Consider the following 20,795-nt stretch of genomic DNA (forward strand, 5'->3'; position numbering starts at 1 on the left):
ATTTTCAAACCCCACAACCGTAATGATTGCACTTAGTTCAAAGTGACAGTGTGTACATTTCTAAGCGCCCATGGCAGGAGCACAGGAATAATCCCTTCTCAAGTTTCTCAGCCAGTCTCGGCTGTCTCAAACAATCAATGAGGAACAAAGTCAAGGGTTTGAGCTCGAGGGACGTCGCTCATCGCAACGTCATCATTATCATACTAATAAAACCATTATCATGCACTTCTATTTGAGAGTTGGCTGCAATTTACTGCACGGCCAAAACAGTTAAATGCAAATGATCGAAATAGACTAATAGTTGCATTTCCTTGTTCATTATTTATCGGATTGGTTATAGTTTTTTAGCGTTTAGGTTTAAAGGTGACTTCATATCATTCATTCATTGTGTGTGTATTTTTATTCGGACCCCATGAAGAAACACTGTTGTCAGGGTAACAACTAATGTGAATCCAAAATGACTGATATATTTGTTGTTTTTCTCTGTCGTGACCGACCGAGTATATTTAGATTAGGACACAAAACCAGACATCTGAAGATCTGGGAACTTATATTTTAATGAATAATGAAAACAGGAATGAGCCGACATATTAATCAATAATAGAAATAAGTTCATTTGCACGCCCTAAGCGCAGACCTGCACTATCTCCACAACTGCAGTGGCTGAAGCAGTGAACAGTGATGCTTCTACACTGCAGCTTTTTTCGACCTCCCGCCTCCTGGTCCGCCCAGTTCATTAAGTGATTTGAATTCATCTCAGACTGAGGTGTCAGTCAGGTCCTTGTTAGAGGGCTTGAAAGAAAATGGGCTGAGCTGCAGTGATTCAGTGAGGACTGCAGCTCAGTCCCAACTCAGCATTTACTGTATCGTCACTGCAGCCACGCTCAACAAGGGCTGGGGGATGTGAACGTTCACAAGGAACACAGTGTACATTCCAGAATTAACTCATAATATTATGAGAATAAAGTCTGAATTTTTGCGAGAATAAAGTCTGAATTTTACGAGAAATAAAGTTGGAATATTATGAGATTCTTTTTTTTTTTTAATCATTATCTAATGGATTATTATTAAATAGCAACTGCTGTTGACCACTACCCTAATACTCCGTTGTAATAAACAATTAACCAATCAATAAAAATAAAAATAAAGCCTTTCTATTAAAAAGGTCCAGTGTGTAAAATGTAGGTGAAAATAATGTGTTTTCATATAATTATACTTAATGCATTTAATCACCTGATTGTATGGCTTTTATATTTACACCAGGAGTTAGGTCAGCCATACAGAGGTGGCCATTTTGGACCACCATGTTTTTACAGAAGCCCACAATGGACAAAACTAATCATGATTTGGGTTTTGATGCTAACTGATTGGTTCTGCAATTGTTCTTGACTCTGCTTGTTAATATCTGTAATTGCATGCTGGTAGATGTGTAAACAGATAATGAATGACAATGTAGTATTTCACAAGTGTAATTTAGCATGACTAATGAAGATACTAAACATTAATTAAAAAAATAAATATTATTTATTTTAAATCGTGATTACCAATAAAGATACATAAGGCTGGTTAAAAGCCATATGTGTTTTTAGTAGTAAAATTTTGTAGGCTATTGAATTTTAACAATCACACAATAATGTATTATTTGCCAAAGTGCTAAACATAGTATTATGTAGTGTAGAAGCATCAAGTATTTATAGGAAAAAATAAGACAAATCCAAGTAGAAGCACTTTACAATCCATTGTACTATCAATACGATACATATTTCTATGAAGTATGAATTCATAGAAAGAGTATTTGTAGGTGTTTCAGTGTGATCGCTCTCCAGCTTGTTTTTCTCTTTGTGTTACTGCACAACCGAGTCTCCGTTGTGGCACAAGTGAAGTTCTCCCTGTCAGAGAACACATTCCTTGTTTTTCATATTTGCATTCAACAAAATAAGAATTCTATTAAATGCAGCAGCATTATGTGCCAGTGTGGGGACATAATTCCACTAACAACTCAGGAAATGAACTCCCCCGCGCCTGCATATGAGATACAATCACCTGGCGAGCTCGCAGTTTGCATGACAGTTACTTTGTTCAACATGCGGCTTTATTTAATGATTCCCGCTTCTCCGCAAAGATAAAGGGGAAACCTATAGAGTTCCTGCTCAGTAAAACTGTTGTGTGTTGGGGGTATTAAATCAGTTCTGCTCAGGCAACTTTACCCTGACAAAAGAAAGGTTATTAAATCACCAGTAAAGATTGTGTCAAGGCTGTGGAGCAGTGAGAACTGCAGCTGTGTGTATTTACAAAACGGTTTGCTGAAAACACACATGGTTGCACACACTCCAATCATCTCGGGCTACAGCAGTGCGAGCCATTTATAAGAGAAAACTTTGACGTGATTTTTCATTCTGCCCCAGATTTTGACCTGGTTGGATGAATATTTTCCTCAATTTAAAAGCTGAGAAACTGCACCTTTCACTCCGTATGCATCCACGAGTCTTCCATGTCTGCACGTAATATAATATCAGGTGTAACGTTTCACACACAAATATCAATATTTATGTACGTAAACAGTATATTCTTGTTCATGTTTAACATGGTCAGGACTTATTTTTTTGTAATTTTAATATAAGATTGAACACTGAATATTTTATTAAAAATTAGACAGTTAAGAGGTAAATAACATTAGATGCCTTGGCATATCACAGACAGTGAGGCTGAGGCAGCTTGATGTTTTACTTATTTAGATCATAGATTGTTATTCTATATGCATAATAATCAAGCAACCATTTAGCACACTTCTTAAACAATCTTTTTATTTAAAAGAATATTCCTAATGGTAATTAATGGTAAGAGAATAATTGTGAACAATGATTGTAAACGATTGTAAACGTTTTGGGAATAGAGACTGGGTAAAGACCCGCAGGAGATTTTACTTGGATCCCCAAATAAATTTGCAGTTTTTCCAAACTTTTACTCAACTTTTATGTTTATATGTTTTGCATAACATGCATTGGAAAGTAGAAAATGGACAAGCAGCTGCAGGTAAAACATTTAGAAAGGTGTTGGATCAACCAAATAAGGGGGGCAGTTTCTTCCTCAGACTAAAGGGTATTTATGTGCATTTTGTGATGGCTGGGATTGGTACCAGCGGCCCCATAACCCTCTTGTGGAGTATAAAGAGGCAGATGATGAATGAAAGCATGAATGAATGACTCTATATTTATCAATGGTCTGAAGAAGTGACTTTTAAATGTCAACTTTAAGGTGCGCAGATATTTCCCTTTGTTTTCGCTGATTTGGATAACATGCATGTTACAGAAATAGTCAGAAACACGTTCGCACTTCACAAGTTTTGTGAACTGGGTCGCAGTAGTTTTAAAAGTGGGTCCCCACATAAAACAGTCTGGGGGAAACAGTAGAAAGATTGAGGATTATTCTTGTGTCATTTTGGTGCAGTTTCACTGTGAGTGGACAAATATACTAAGAGCATGAGCTGTGGATGTGACACTGACCTATGAGGCTGTCAGGTCTGGGCAGTGCGCTCCTCTGGTACAGGCCGTAAGGATCAGCTCCATAAGCCAGTGGCTGGCTCTGTCTGGGCAGTGTGGAGCCATAGTGTTGCGGCACTGCCGTCATCCCTGACCGCAGCGGTGACCCCGTCAAACCTCTCCCCTCTATGAGAGAGAGGGTGGATCCCAAGCGTCCAACACCACCTCCCCCTAAAGCTCCTCCTCCTCCTCCTCCACCAGCCAGAGCCTGAGTGCCGCTCGTTGGGGAGGTGGGTGATGGGCAGCAGGGAGGCATGCTGGTGCCGGGAAACACTGCTGCCAGTGGTTTGGGTTCAGACAGGATGGGGGAGTCATAGGTGCTGCCTTGGGATGTCCGCAGGGAGATGCGGGAGGGCGAGACGGTGCCGGCAGTGCCACACCCAGGAGACTGGCTCCTGGACGGGAGAGACGCCATCCGCCGCAAAACCCGACTCGACGCCTGGAAAGGAGATGGAAGATAAATAACAGCTTCCCAAAACTGTAAATATGAAGTGTAATATCCATTATTATAGCTGTTAATTATGAAGCATCTTTTTATTAAAGCTTCATAAAAAAAGACCCCTTCATTTCTACGGGTCATTACCCTGGTGCAAACACCATTACATTAAATTATGTACACAATTAAGCATGTGCTTAATGTCTAGTAAAATGCTCGGGAGGGCACATTTATGATTACGCAGCGAGTCACTAAATACAAGGCAAAAAGTACTGTGAATTTGGAGAATAAAAATCTGAACACAAACTCCTATTTACCAGAGCAAATATCATTTGCTATAAAAACAACCAATATTTCATAAAAACCAGTCTACTCTTGCACATATACATTAAGACAGCCAAGCTTTTATTGTTTCAAACTTTATTTCCCCCAGTATATCAGAGGATCTGCAAGGATAAGGATAACAGTCGTAATAATGTTGACAATGAATCACCTCAACATTTCTGTTTGTTCAATCAATACGTGAAAAATCAGCATTTGCAAATATACCTGCCGATTACCGGTTGCTTCATCACGTCTGATGACGAGCATCATTAGCTCCATCATTTGTCAGAGTAACTGAAAGAGCATGTCTTTGAATAAATGTCTGCATTCATTATACTGTGGGCTGGGTGGTAAATATACCGGGTTTCCACGGAGAGTTGACTTAATATTTCATGTTTATGGGGACAAACATTTACATCTTCACTCCTTATGATCAAAATGTAAAATGTCTCAATTACAGATGCAGCCGAGCGAATGCTGATATGTGCCGCCTTAATCCATCCGAGCCTTAAACGCCTTAGAGGAATATTAAGAGCTGAGACATGGAAGCTCATCCAGCGGCGCTGCTGGTTTGAAATAAATCAGGGAAAAAATTCAAATGGACCCTTCATTATCTGTCACTCGTGCTTCTACTGTCAGACATGCAGCATTTAGTTATTAGTCACCATGAAAAGGAGCTGGTGGTGTTGGTGTATGAATACTTTGAAAGTATAAATTAATTTGATTGTGAGGCTTTAGATTTAGATCAGGCGTGTCAAACTGGCGGTCCGCGGGCCACATGCGCCCCACCCACCACTTAATATCATTACGAAAACGCGACCCACAGCCTTTTTTCCTTTAAGCACGGGCCATGTGGCGGAGGCACAGCTGCCAACAAGGTGATAGAATTTAGACAGAATATAATATTAAATATATTTGCTAGCAATATTTTTATAATAGTAATAATCAGACATTTGGTTGTAAATATTGCATTATTTACAATAACAGTAACTCCACCACAGTCTATAAACGCTCCACCTTTCACTTCACACAAAGATGCATTGACGGCTGTTTCCAGTTGAACACGGAAAAAAGAAAACAGCACCAAATTACATTGGTACTGCTCAGTAACAATTCACATTTAAATAATCTGTCTATTTTATTATAACGGAGTCAAATACCCCAAAAAGGTTTTGGTACCAATAATTTAGCACCAGTACCAGTACCAGTATTGAATCGCAGGCAACAGTTCTCATTTTCATATGGAACATCTAAAACACGATTGTCACGTTATTAAAAAGAAGAAGAAGAAGAAGAAGAAAGAAATCACAAAAAAAAACACTACAGTGTGAGTCAGTGGAGATTAGACCTACCTGCACTGAGGCTTGACCCTCAGCTCTCGGGCTCCGCGATAATGAAGCCCGGGGCTCGGAACGCACCACGTTCTGGTTGCTATAGTAACTAACACTGCTGTCCTGGTAGCCGCTGTCTGAATATGAGGTCATCTGGGCCGAGTGACCTCCCGAGTCTGACAGGACACAAAGAGAGAAGGGTGAGGAAACTCGGCATATTCTTCCCACTCAGTGCATCATCAGAGCAGTTTCCGTTGTGATCAAAGTGATCAGTGCAACTGCCATCACATCAGTCGCTGCAGTTTAATGATTTGCATATTATCTCGCTCAGCTTTGAACTTGTTACAGGCATTATACGTCGAGATGCCAAAGCATTAAGTCTTTATGCTGTTTCTGAATCTGCATACACTGCACACTGGCCCTTTTCTCCTTCTATAGGAGGACATTTTTTATACCAACAAACCACGCAAACTGTAAGTAACACAAATACGTGTTATTCTTAACCTCACAAACAATGAAAATCAGTCACTCCTTTATCTGTGATACAATTCTAAGAAGACAAAGGGTAAAATGTACAGCTTTCCCATCTTTTTTGTCTAAATACCCAGGATGCCAAAAGCTCCAGTGAAGTGAATGTACGTAAAACACCAACAAAGCAGTTAAAGGATAAAAAAAACTAAATTCAGCCGGCAGAGTAGACATTTAAACTGATCTGAATGAGAAGACAGTAGATGTTATTGTCAAAATCCCACCATGTTTTGACTTGTACATTATTTATCAGATAGATCAGAGCAATTGAGATTCATATTTGTGGGACCTGTGGGGATTTCTTATCGATTTCTCCCACTTGGCATAAAAGCTGCAGTGTGTAGTAGCTTGTGTTTATCATCCACATCATCAGAACAATGTGTATAAAGGCTGAATCTCAGTATGGATATAAAAGATGATTAAAAACAAAAGAACATTTGCACATTAAAGCTACCGTGTATAAGTGTTTTGGTATGTTGTGTCCTTCATCTAAAAATAGTCTCTGTCAAGCAATAACTGTCACACTTGACTGAGGTAGCGTTTGTGTGTGTGCAGCTGTAGAGCATGGACGGGTTGGGACCATATCCAGCAAACGGACTGATCTTAAACAAGGGAAATTTAATATACTGTATCTTGCAGTGTTCTATCATCACACCATACACTGTCCTGGTGTCCCAAATGCTTACTAGAGCAGCAAATGTGTTTAAATCCACTGCATTTCCTCCACTTGAAACAATGTTTACTACAAACTACAACGCCTGGTAATGCAATGCAATGGTTATCATCATTTCTCAGTCTTTCTCCTCCCAAAATGGTGATATAAGACATACATTTACTCATGTTGTGTACATTTAACAGACCCTCACTGTCATGCAGGGAGGCCCGGTCCGGTTCAGGTAGAAAGAGTCCTTCCTCCACCTCCAGGTGGCGACCGGGCGCCTCCATGGCTCCGCCCTGCGACTCTCCACCTGCCGGAGCATCTGTTGTTTAGTTAAGTAACACACTGGACAGACTGTAAGCCACAACATTAACATCCAAAAAGACGGGATCCCCTTAAAGTGTCAATGTTTTTGACATAAGACAGTTAAGAATTTTATAACGGTGCTTTTCCTTTATTGGAAAGCAGACTGTGATAAATGGCTCAGGAAATGGAGGAGAGGAATGTGTGACAGAATAGTCAATTTAAAGCCCATATGAACTGATGGAAACTGGGGGAAAACACTTTCTTTAAACGGTGAAGAATTTATTTTTTATTTGATGCTGTACTTTGTTTACAATTCAACAAAAATATCCGGCGAAGTTTACAGAGTTTCACAGGATATTTCAGTTACAGCATAGAGACGGAGAAACTTGGGACCAGACACAATCCTTTAGCAAATGTGTCTTTTCTAAAATAGTTTTTTTTTTATTAATAATAATATGCGAGAGGTTCAAAGGAAAGGAATCATACCTGCGGATCTCCATGCATACGATTTCTCAGATGAGCTTCAGCAGGAGAGAAGGGAGAGGAGGAAATGAAGGGGAGGCGAGAGCAGACGGAGATGTAAATCAAATCAGAGTCACAGTCGAATACTTTATATTCAATCAGACAGAGAAGAGGAGAGAAGGCAGTGTTTAAACGTGAAGGGAACTGTGTGTGTGTGTGCGTGTGTGTGTGTACATATGGACTATACACACAAACTATTGCCTTCACTTTCATTCTCTCTGCAGGCAACTTGATGAAGAAGAGGTTTAACATCATTATTGTTTGAATTCAAATTCCATGACTGAACCTTGAAATCTTATAATAATAAACAACAGTGGCCATTTCCTTAAGTCAATTAACATTTTACAAATTATGTATATATTTTTTTATTCCTCTTAATTATACAATATTAGGCTCAGCTCGGAATTTCCATACGTTTGTTGTGTGTTGTGTGTTGATGATGTTCAGTGGCTGTGACAACACACTGTCAACTGGCTGCACAACAAGATCCCATCTCTTAATATCATGTGGTTTGACAGAGCAGTCTGTGGCCTCCTATGATTTACCTATTTACAATAATCATGTTTTCAGTGCATTTATCTGCTGAATCCTGAGCAATTATTAGAGCGTACGGCACCAAAAGGAGAAATTGCAGTATCATAAACTCGGTGTAGTGCAAAACTGAATCTCTTGGCTGGCAGAGAATACTCGACAGTCCAAGTGCTATCATGAACAGGGCTATTTGCTTTACATAAAGAAATGTATTATGAAACGCTCCTTTTGCATTAATTAGTCATGCTCTGTTAGGTTACTGTAGGCGGGAGCAAAAACCCACCGTTTCATCTGTGTTCTGCACTTTTCTCGGCTATTTTTAGTTTTGGAAAGGCTAACAAAACAGACAGCACGACAAATCCAACGCACAGTTAAACACAAGCTATACGACTGTGTTGTGCGTCTACTGTATTCCATGTGGTCCATTTCAGCAGTATTCCAGTGTAAAAATCACGTCCCATCACGTCATCAGGTCTACCTGCTACTGTCTCCTCCAGGTGACTCCGCTCCCAGCATGCACCGCTCGAGCTGGCTCGCGACGATCTGCCGCTCCTCCTCCAGCTCCCGAGTCAGCCGCTCAAACTGGAGCTCCTATGGCAAGACATTCGCGGCAATGATTACAACCCGCCATCCGCCATGACACTGTAATTTAAGCCTCCTTTTTAGCACCTATTTGATGCCAGTTAGAATTAAATGGAAAACACTATTTATTATTCAGCCTGCGCGGCTTGCCTTATTTCTAAGGGACTGTAGCCTTTTAGACACGTCAGAGTGGATATGCGATTCAAAACACCATAGCTGCGTCTACAGCCTCTTAATGGACTTGACTATAGATAATGCAATTACACACACTTTAAGAATACCAGAACAAATCGCTGCTGATAGCGCAGATAATGATCAAATATAAACTTTAAGCACCACGGAGGATACACAAAAGTGACAAAGTGATCTCTATTGGAAGCCGTGTTAATATTGTTTTTCACAGCAGAGACCAAAAGCTGTCTCTTTTCTTTTAGTTTGAGATTTTCTGGGTCAAATCCTGAGATGTAAAATGAGTCCAGTCTGCAGCATATTTGCTATACTTTAATCTTATCTGTTCCTCACAAGGTGGTGGCAGTGATAGAGCTACTGCATATGCTGCTGCTACTGCTGCGTCACACCAAACTGTTTTGTTTGAACCTAGTTAAAGCATAGATGCACATTTTTTTTATCTTTAAAAATACACAATCACTTCATTCCATCACTTGTTTTTTTAAGGATTCATGTACAAAAAGTACAAACACATACATGAGGAATGCAGAAATCACATTTCCCATCAAAATGAACGTATCAAAGTATTTATTTTTGCAATTTTCCACTACATTTATTTGTTCGTTCATTCATTCAATAATTTATACTTGTGCAACGTGTGTCCTTCACACATTTGTGGCTCTGAGCGTTAACGGTTAAATGCTGCTTTGTCTGAAAACAATGATCATGTGATCGGTCATTTATCATGTTCCTTGCTGTTCCTTTTTTCAGGATGCATTGTGGTAAATCATTCAGTTATAAAATAAACAAGAAGGATTTAGTGTTTTTTTAAAAGGTGTGGCACCAATAATGACATATTCAGGGGGAGAGAGAGAGGAAGAGTACGCTGTCCCAATCCTGCACATTTTGTGTGTTTAGAGGAAGACCGGATATAAACGGATGCACTATAGCAGAAGCGTTTTTTTAAGTCTACTTTAGTGGGACTATTTGTCATGGATAATAATGCAGGCGCTGACTCAGTTAGGGTTACAGTACCGGCAGCCATTAATTCGAAACATTCAAAAAAGGCAGAGGCACACACAAGCAGAGGAAAGGATGTATAAATAACAGAAAAGATGTGAAGTGGTAGCTAACAAATGGAAAACAAATCAAGAACAATTATAAATAGGTGTGGGTGGGTAATCATGAACAACAGGAAGGCGAAAAGTGAAACTAAACAGACGCACAGGGGATAAATGCAACAAAGAAAAAGGCAACTGAACTAAGATAATCAAGGGAATGTACTAAAACATCCAAGGAAATACTTTTTTTTTTTAAAAACACAGGGATGGATGTAAATCGTTGCTCAAGCGTAAAGTGGAGCAGGTTTTTGCCGACTGTGGCTAAAAAGGAGAGAGTTTTGGCAGCCACTAATTTGTATTCTGTTACATAACACAGACGCTTGCCAGCTGCATCATAAATCTTCCAGAAAACCACAGCTGGTGTCATCGTGGACCAGCGGCAGGGAATCAGTTGTCTAATATAAATATTAAAAGAAGTGGCTGGAAGATGCACAGATTCCTGCAGGAAACCATATTGTGCAGTAATTATTGTATACATATAATACATATATAATATAAACTTAGCCCAAAAAAGGGTTTGGTGGATTATGTCTTTGTTGGAAAGACAGTTTATTTCCTTTTTAAAAGGTGCCACATTTGTAAAGAAAATGCATTTGTGGGTTGAGCAGCAGAGTTGAGCATGTGGGTTGCATCCATGAAAAACTTGCCAAATCTTCTCTGCCAATGCCAAACAGCTTATTCTGCTATTGACTCTTGTTTGGTGTTGTTTATTGGACTGGATGATTGAAGGCTGACGAAACAACACGTTATTGGCAATTTAACAGTTTATTCATTTAAACGAACAAGGGCCTCAGTAGCATGTGGAAGAACCATACACAGCCACGACAGCCCCACACCTCCTCCTCATGCTGGTCACCAGCTTGGTCACATTCCCATTCTTCAACCAGCAAGTCAGTTCCAAGTCAGCCAATGCGGTTGTGTTGGTCACTCTGGCACGAACAGCACACCCAATATGTACGATGGGACTGAGGTCAGGAATGTAGGCAGGCCATTCCATCCTCTCCACTCCCAAATTCACATTTTCCTTACACATGTGGCACCATTTAAAAAGGGAAATAAACAGACTTTCCAAACGTATAATATTTATTGCTAAAACGCATTGTTACAACAAAGAAATAATCTACCAAACATACGTTTAGTCAGTCATTTCAAATCAAAGGTCCCGTCCGGTTTATTTGTTTACAACGACGCAGTTTTTATAGTTTGGAGGTCACGAATGAGATGCAAACACATTTGTGATGATTTGTAATCAGCAGAGATGATGAACACAATCTAATCTAATTTAAATTAATCCAATCTAAGTATTTAAAGTTAATAAATCATGTAGGTACACCTCTGTGCTGTTTTCAAATTAGATTAATTTATAATTTAACAATTAATTACATTTTGATGTGTGATTTATTCACACCAAATCACATTAATTATCTATGCAATTTGTCCCCAAGTACTGTAGGGTTGAAAGTGCCCTTAAAAAAGTACAAAAGACACCTAAATCCTGTTAATGTCTCTTGATATTTTGAATTTAGGTCAGCTCTGGCCATGTGATGCATGGAGCCTTGGCAGTCTCTATAAAGTCAGATGGTGTACAGTGATTTATTAAATAGTCTCATCGCGTTGGCTCTTGTCTCGTCCACTGTAGACCAAGACGTCTGCATGCTACACAAGCAGCAGACGGCAGGCACAAAGTAAACTGGCCTGATTTCAGGAATAAGCTTCGTGAGACATGGTTGTTCAGACGCACAGGAGTACAGTATGTGAAGAAGAGCTGAGTTGAGGAACACAGGACTGACCTGAATGTCGCTTTTCATCAGACTGTATTAAACTTTCATGATTCCCATGAGGCTACAGGCAGATTCTGAATTTGTTGTGTTAATTAGTGTCCGGGTCAAACCGTGAGATGTGTGGCCGCCACTGTGGCTCTGAGGCTGCTGCGTGAATGTGCCACAGAATGTTGAATTAAATGTGCAAAAAAAAAAAATCCCGATTAGATGTTCGGGAGAGCGAGACATTTTCTTTTATTATAACAAACAAACATTGACCCTCACATTCACAGTAAGGCTTAATGACTTGCGGGGGAAATATCTAACTGTTATTTTTCATAGATACGTGGAGATTTGCATCATTTTTCCATTTTGAAGGCAAGCTTCAGTTCAATATTCAGTGTGTAAAAGATTTAAAATGTGATAGAGCATTTACACATGAGATAACAACCATTCTTTCTAAAAAGTGTAAACCCTGCAGGACAAATATCTAAAGTTGCAGCTGATAGTATGTGATTTACGACTTGCATTTTTTTCAAATTGTGATTAAAATGTTTAAATGATTGATTACTTAGCACTAATTCACACGCGCACTTTATTTTGAGTCTCCAGTCTGCATTTTGTTAGCACTGAGGGAGGATACCTACGCACAAATAATCAAAAATGGGTTAGTTGTTGTTTTTCATTTGAATAAAATACCTGAAGGTTGGTTGGGCTAAAACAAACAACAGCTGATCAGTCATTTAATTATGAAAAGGATCATCACATTCATTGACAGTAATACGATAATACTCCAGTCAAACTAAGTTACACAGAACATTTATCAAAAGATAACGCAGCTAATGAACAACTAAAAATATCACAATAGGCTCTTGTAGCACTGGGAAAACAGACAAAGACACTTAACAACACCATTCAATCCGACTGGTCCCTGCGTTTCCAAGGTAACAAACTGAGATGAGTGAATTAAACAACCACATGTACAATCACGCGGGAGGATGTGAGAGAGAAAATGGACAAGACCTCAGCCGAAAGTATTAAGTGACAGTGTCGGATGTGTTACTGAGTCACTAAAGACTGTCGGGGGAAACATTCAAACCTGCTGCACACTCCACGCATAGTCACTGCTGACTCCGCCCCCCCCTCTCTCCGCTCCTTACATCACCTCAGAGCAGCACGGCGACGGGGGACACACAGAGCTCCTTGTTTTGGATCTCACGCCTCAGGAGACAAACAATTGTTGCATCAGCGCCCTAAGCCTGTCACTTCATGAATGTTTGGAAAACACGCCCTGCCAACGCAAAGCCATGCCAGACAATATCTTTTTTTTTTTTTTCAATCTAATCCAGTAACACCAAGGACAGACTCACTCCAGCTTCTTGTCATTTCTATTTTTAGCGCAGCAGTTCATCCTGACTGCATCTGTAATATCAGTGACATGTTCAACCGAATTCTGCCCCTACAAAACACTGCTGCTCTCGCTCTAGCTCACCATTTTAAAAAGGGAGGAATCACTCTTAAGGGACTTCGCCTTAAAAGGCGGCTTGACAGTTTTTTTTCCCCCCTCCCGTACACACATTTCTCTAACTCACTTTGATACCATATTTGTCAGTGAGACGTTTAGGTCCTTGTTCGGACTGCCAGGAAAAACATCTGATTTTATCCAGACTGTGACAGACTGGGCAGCAAAAAAAACAACAACATTTGCTCCAAACTACGTTTGTAGGTGGGTTGAAATGCAAATTCAAACCTGATTTATTCAAATGCGAGTCTGAGTCAGAGTCTGAAATCGGATTTCAAAATGTGCCGCTCATCGGTGACGTCAAAGCTGGTGACAGACGGACTCGTGCACAGAACTTTGCTATATACTGTACGGATACTGTGCCGCTTCTGTTGGTGAGTTTGTGAGTTCTGCACTGTGTCCAAACAGGACGATTGTTTGGAGAGCGAGCTAATGCACCTCAGGTTTTTTTTAAAGTCTTCTACTTCTCTGCTATTTTGCACCAAAGTTCAACAACCACATGGAAGAAAGACAAAATGCACACAAGCTGCTTCCGATGCCAGACCCACTGCAGCTTCAGTAGATTAAAATGGCAGGCATCCAGGTTTGTTACTCCATCTCTCTGGCTCTCTCCACCTCCACATGTAACCCCTACTTAGATTAAAACGCTTTCAGTCTCTTTATAAACCCGAGCGCTCACCTTTTATGGAGAGCAACAGGTTGTGCTCGTCCTCTGAGAGCTGTCAAAAGCGATTCTATGAGACAGTGGAAGTGACTAACTGGATGAGGCGGGCGGAGGTAAAGTGGGTTCACTAAGAGTAAATAACAAGGTGGATGTTTTCTCTCCGATTCTCACACTGCAGATCAAGAGAACTTAGCTCCCTCTTCCGCCACAGTGACTCTGCAGCAGAACACTAACGTGACAGGCAACCCCGGGCGTCTCGAGACAACAAACGCAGACCACAACAACAAAATATGACAGAGAGCACGCTTTCAAATTCAGGCAGACGTCAAACAGCAGCAGTTTAGAGTCTCAGCTGTCAGCAGGGGGGCAAAGCAGCGCCAGGCCATGACATAACCAGATTGACAGAGCTGGTTTAACCCACAGATTCAGAGCGTTACCCAGCGGCTCATATAAGACGACGCTCTGCTGGGAAAGCAGCCACACCAGGCCTAACAATCATGCACAGCCAAAATTGATGTTTGGTAAATCTGCTTTGACGTGGCGCGCGTGGTGTTTCTGACTCTCATCGTCCAAATCAATCAGCACGCAGAGCGCTGACGTGGTCCACGCCGTTGCCGTTTTATTGCGCCTTTTGTTTTTGTCTTCCTCCATCCTGGGAAGGGTTTTTGCTGAGCATGCATGTTCTTTTTCAAGAACACCAGTGCGTCATGTTACATACAGCAGGATCCTGGGAGCTGCCCTGGACCGCCACGATACTATCTAGGTATCACACGCGATACGATAAATATACAGCATGATGCATTTGACCCCATGAAAACTTAAACATTCATACAGTAATACTCAACCAAAGGAACTTTGTCTGCCTCTGCCTTCCATACAGACATTCAACAAACTGTTCCAAGACAAATAGCACAGCTTCCAAATGACTATTTGTCCGTTATTTGCAGACTATTTCATAAATTGCATCCTTGCATCCATTAAATCCAAGCACCAACCAATGTTAAACTGACTGGTTGCTTGTCACAGCCTTAGATTGAAGTCAAATTTATGTTCTCATCCCTGAGAATCAAAGGAGTATTTCTCCCTGATGTTGCACTAATGTGCCTTAGAGAACAACAAGAAAGTGTGTATTTCTGGACAAAGCTGCAGAGCGAGAATATTCAGTCGTACTCGATGGACAAATTTCACTGTTAACCCACGGTGACATGATATAACGTACAGCAACTTGTAATAAAACCCTGCAAAGTGTCTCCATTTTCACTCTGAATGAAGCAAGAGCGCTAACAGACGGCTCCTCTTTCATTTTGGAGCAAAGTTACTGCACACTGTTGGATCAACATCTCATCAGCATCGCCGCGTCGGCTTCAAGAAGTGTCAGAAAAAATGAAAGTGGACAATGAGACTGTGGAGGTTTTGGGTTTGTGGCATTTTCCGTTGCACATGTCTATCAGTCCTGCGTTTAATGGACTGAATGAGAGCAAAGTGGAAAAGCATCAGGCCCAAACACAATGGAGGGCAAAAAGCGATGTGCTCCATTTAGCATGTCTAATTTGACATTTCTGTGGAGGAACTGCAGGCGGTAGATTTGATGCTTCAGCAGCACTGCAGGGGAAAGGTAAAGCAACTTGATTGCATTTTCTAGTCGCAAGCTACGTGATAAAATGTTTGCTCTTTGCCCAACAGTCATGCGGAATCTGTGACCTATGTTCAAGTGTCACTCTGTTATTATGGACGAGAAACATTATCTCCAAAGCCCCAAACTGTCCAGATTTGATAGATTCCTCCTCACAAGATTATCAGCGACTTGAACGACCAGCTTTAACAATGGAGCGCAGCATTTCTCAAAGTGAAAATAACTCCACCAGGCCTACAGATGAGAATGGGGATCTATTACTCCGAGCTCATATTTCACCATGTCGCAGGTACCTGAAGTGATATTCCCACGGCGACACGGCCCTAAAAACTTCTACGACAAAATCAAAACACAACTTGCTTTTTTTACCCCTGTGGGCAAGATGTCGTTTATCAGGAAAATGGAAAAGAAAATCTAGTGAATGAACAATTGTACTTGTTTCAGAAAAATCTGTGATTTTACTTTAATGGAAATCACTCATTTCAAACATGACTTATTATGTAAATATCCCAGTCACAAAATTTGACTGTCTCTGCAAATAACGTCCAAGGAGTTCAAAGCAGTAACGATTTATCGGACATACAAACCCAACAGATATTAAAGAGTAAGTGGGCTCGTTTTACAAGCCTTAAAGATGTAAGTCTCTGCTTCAAAGAAAGCTAAAAAAAAAGAAGAAGAAGCAGAAACTAAAAAGAGAATCAGACGATAAACTCAATAAATCATGTCCAACAATTTTCTGACAACCTGCAGGTGAAACTAAAGAATAAACCATTTCTCTGGCCATTCTGCAAACTGTAGCTTTCAATTTTTAGTACAAATGACAAGACGACGCTTTGCTTCAGTAAAAGCAATGTCAGCTTTCGAGTGTTTTCATCACTGCAGCATCACCATCGACAGCTACACTGACACATAACTGCATCGCCTGCTCTGCAACACAACACAAGAAGCAAGAAAGCCGTTATGACCGAGTTAAAAAAAAACCTGGAGCAAAAATGCTCGTACAATCGTTGCTTTAACTCCACAACAGTCCAGACTTTAGAGCGAGCTGCTGTCTGCCCCAAAGAAACTGCAGATTGAAAGTATAAGTGCAGATTTCCTTTTATTGGACATCATAAGGCTTTAAATAGCATTGTGCCTGATTCAGAGGCACACACTCTGGAGGACTAAGTTGAGAACATGGCCACTGTCCAGGCATAATTAATAGCAGGGGAACAGACAGACTCCCATGCTGATGAGACGGCGAGAAGCATAAAAAAATATCAGCATTCTCTCATTCCCTCATTCTAACACACAAACCAGATCTGTGTCAATAATAGCTGAAAGTTAGCGGCAGGAAACATCTCGACCCATTGGGTCATGTCATAAGACGGTGTCAGTGCTTCTAAGACTTCAATTAACACCATGTAACTGTCATAAAGGCTGAGCAGCGCCGAGGATGACAAAAAGACACACATAAGGAGCAAAATGTGACAAACAATTAGAGAAGATCCGAATACACGTAACTGAAATACGTGATAAACAAGGCAAAGGGAACAGTTTTTTTTAACACTTTCACAACAGCACAGCAGTCGTAGCTCCAGTCGCGCAGGATACAAATGACCTGGAGATCTCATGTGATTTGTAATCCTCAAGTTTTCTCTCTTCCTAATATTACCAGCCATATCTGCAAGTGTCAAAATAAAAAGTGGGACCGTGAATTTTCTACCTATCGTATATTTACTTCTCTCATCGTCTCCGTGGTGGAGATTCCGGGAAAGTCCTGCGGGAAATTATTAGTTCTAAGAGAGTTGTGGAGGTTCTCCACAGAAACCCATTACTTTTCTACTATATCTGGAGATTATGCTCCAATTTTCTTGCAGGGTTTGGCTGAATCACATACACTGAGCTACAAAGAAACTAAAAAGAGATGCAAAACAGACACAAAGAGGCACAATATGATAACAAAGCCACAAACTGATTGTAGTGGTGTAAGGGGACGTCCACTGGTCTGAGTCAAGAGGCTCCGTCTCTCATACTACTGTATTTTACTTAACTGCCAGTGGGATTATAGTGTCTTATATTCGAGTGTGTGAGTGCAATTCCTTTCTTACTTGCTCTTTGACAGATGCCAGCAGGTTGGTGGTGGTGTTGGTGCTGCTGCTGTTGCCGGCATCAGGTGGGAGGCTGTGACCACCTGGCCCAGCACTGACCGCCATGGGCCCCTCCCCTTCTGCATCCCCCTCCTCCATCGCCTCCACCTCGCCACTATAAACCAGAGCTGGCCGGCTGCTGAGGTGCCCTCTCTGACCCTGCAGAAAGACTACAAGCGGGTCAAGATGTGGACAAGGAAGAGGAGCGTTGAACAGAAATTCACTGTCATACACCGGAGTCTTTCAGATTTGCGAGTTCAAAGGGACCATATTGTGTTTTACCAACTGTAGTAATCCTGCAGGGACTCACTTTGACCTTAAACTGTGTTATTTTCTGATTTTTTAACCTCTAATGTCACAGTTGACCTTCACATATCATTATAATACAGCACACTCATATTGTGGTTATGGTTTTCTGTGACGTCAATTTATTTGTAATGATCTTAAATTCAATGTTAGTGTTTTTCCATTATAGCTACACCAGCAACTGCTCATTAAAGGTAGGGTGGGAGATCATTTTCAGGAGCATTTTTTACCGTAATGCTTAAAATCTTCTTCACAACCCCATTGTAACCAATTCATTAATGCATTGTCACAGAAATTAAAAAATGCCAGTCAGCTGTGGAACAGACAGGCCTGTCAAAACACCATCCACACATTATGGCAGAAAAGGTGCCAACACCATGTGTCGTTTGCAAACGAAAGACAGTTTTTGAAAAAAGCTACTGCCAAGAAAAATGTGTTCTTTGCGCGTTCCTTGCTCTGGAGGCATAGCTTCGGAGGGAAGTCTGAAGAAAGGTTCTTGGGCGTTTGAATTCCAAATGTAGCCTGCTCAAATAGTTTTTTCCAGGATCTCCAACCCTAACGTTAAGGGAAATATCTAATCAGCCAATCACATGGCAGCAACTCAACGCCTGTAGAGATTCAAGAGGTTTATTGTCATGTACACAGCAAGTGGTTAAACTGGAAAATGAAATTCTTACTTGGCAAGTTCCCTTGATACAACTCAAATAAACAACTCAACTTAACTAAAATAAAGGAATAAACTTAAATCCAAGCAAAGAAAATAAATAAAAACAAAGCGGGTACTATGTACAAACAGGTAGAGTGTAGTCAGAATGTAAGGTGCAGTTAGTTGTGCAATACTGTCACAGTGCTAAAGCATTCAGAATGTGCAAATATTCTTTATATTGTATAAAGTTTGTACAAGAAAAAGAAAATGTATGTGCAAATGACGCATTGTCACAGGTATGTACAGATGCAGATAATATATGTTCAAATGTCCAAATGTGCAAGTTATTGAAGGGCATTACGACAGATAATCACAGCTAAGGATGCAGACATGGTCAAGACGAGCTGCTTTAGTTTAGAATGAGCATCAGAATGGGGAACAAAAGGTGAATGGAGAGATATTAGGGTTGTTGGTCTGAGTATTTCAGAAACTGCTGATTTACTGGGATTTTCACACACAGCCATCGTTAAATTTTACAACAACAACAACAACAACAAAATAATCCAGCGAGCAGCATTTCTCTGGGTGACAAAATGCATTGTTGATGCCAGAGGTCAGAGAAAAATGACCGGACTGGGCCAGGACGACTGAATAAACACTCGTTACAACCAAGGTATGAAGACGACCATGTCTGACAACACATCAAACCCTGGAGCAGATGAGCGACAGCAGCAGAAAACCATCCAGGGAGCCACATGATTAGGTGTCCTCTGTGCCTAATAAAGTGGCAAGTGAGTGTCTATTTAATCTCATGTAAGTGATCAGGATTTAGCCTCTCAGTGATGCATGTAACTGCACATTCCCTCCTTCTTCTTTTTTACCTTATAGACATGCATGGTACAGTTGCAGGTTTCCAGAGAGAGCATCATGTCACCTCCATGATTTCTCTCTGTCTCATATTACAGGCTCAGCCTTCATCATAGTGCATGTTACACGCAGCCTGTCAATCAAACGTGCAAATCTATTACTCCACCACCAGCATCCGGCAGCCAAGGACGAGGTCACTCCGACTCTGCAGAGCAAAGAGCGGGGCTCGCTTTGGCCGCGATCGCTCCTGCTTCAGCCTGCATGTATCAGTGCGACTCACCGGCCAGATGTTGCTGTGATCGAGGAGCAGCAGGCCACAGCTGGCTCCGTCCTCTTACGCATCCATCCTCATCCTCATCCCCATATCCTTCTCCACTCGTGACAAGCCTCTACATTTCCTCCACGCAGCGACGCGACAAACAAACAAAACAAAACAGCCGCGAGCGCGCCCACGTGCAAATTAACGCACCTGTGTGTGTGTGTGTGTTTTTAATCCTGTGTAGTTTAATTCAATGCACCCATGCACCTACCCGCGGAGCGTCCGCGAGTCAAACCCACCAACCCACCCAGCAACCTCAACACGCCCAGCTACTATTACCTTTCAGCGGCGTGACGTCACCATGCGGCGATAGATTATTTTCCGATAGAGGAATCGATCACCGCCCGATGCACGAGGAAGCTGCAGGAGCAGCCGACCGTGCAGACAGAGCCGCTGATGATGCTGCTGCTGCTGGAAAGCCAGGATGCAACCTGCAGCGTGCGCGCGCGTGCGTGTGTCAGAGAGGGAGAGAGAGAGAGAGGGACGTCCAACTATCTAAAACCACCATAAAACCAGGAAACCTGACACTTTTATACTGATCTGTTACTTATTATTCTGTTCATATCTTCAGGTTACACTGAGCTACTTATATGTATATAATAAAAGCACATTTTCTATTCTTTTAATTCATGCACATTCACTTAAATGTAAATAAAGGGATGATAATGGTATTTCTACTTCCTAAACTTACACTTTGCCCTGTTTTGGCATGTCAAAGGTGATTAAGAAATGAATGGATCATATTATGACAAATTATGAGAAAAAGTAACATCAGTAAGAATATAATGTTTTAAACATTCGCAACATCACAACAAGATGTCAGATCTATTTCCATCATATTTATGAGTCATAATAATGAGATACTATCTCATTGTTATAATATACTGCGGAAATTCAGAACAT

General features: G+C 41.0%; 1 protein-coding gene across 6 annotated transcripts in view; it reads right to left on the reverse strand.

Moving 5' to 3' along the window:
• LOC131448637 (plakophilin-4-like) overlaps nucleotides 1–20,330 on the reverse strand; it is a 41,890-nt gene extending 21,560 nt beyond the window's left edge. The window contains exons 1-7 of one of the 6 annotated variants that reach the window (XM_058621268.1): nucleotides 20,172–20,330; nucleotides 17,716–17,913; nucleotides 8,654–8,766; nucleotides 7,609–7,643; nucleotides 6,989–7,126; nucleotides 5,652–5,806; nucleotides 3,504–3,978 (exon numbers count right to left, since the gene is read on the reverse strand). In XM_058621268.1, the coding sequence (XP_058477251.1) occupies nucleotides 3,504–3,978; nucleotides 5,652–5,806; nucleotides 6,989–7,126; nucleotides 7,609–7,643; nucleotides 8,654–8,766; nucleotides 17,716–17,853 (1,054 nt within the window). In that variant the 5' untranslated portion in view covers nucleotides 17,854–17,913; nucleotides 20,172–20,330. Of the gene's footprint in view, nucleotides 1–3,503; nucleotides 3,979–5,651; nucleotides 5,807–6,988; nucleotides 7,127–7,608; nucleotides 7,644–8,653; nucleotides 8,767–17,715; nucleotides 17,925–19,853; nucleotides 20,055–20,171 lie in introns of those variants that run through there. The other 5 variants (XM_058621295.1, XM_058621287.1, XM_058621250.1 and 2 more) reach the window with 5 other exon arrangements.
• Nucleotides 20,331–20,795: the final 465 nt, after the last annotated feature.

Source organism: Solea solea, chromosome 2 (genome assembly GCF_958295425.1).
Source record: "Solea solea chromosome 2, fSolSol10.1, whole genome shotgun sequence".
Classification (NCBI taxonomy): Eukaryota; Metazoa; Chordata; class Actinopteri; order Pleuronectiformes; family Soleidae; genus Solea; species Solea solea.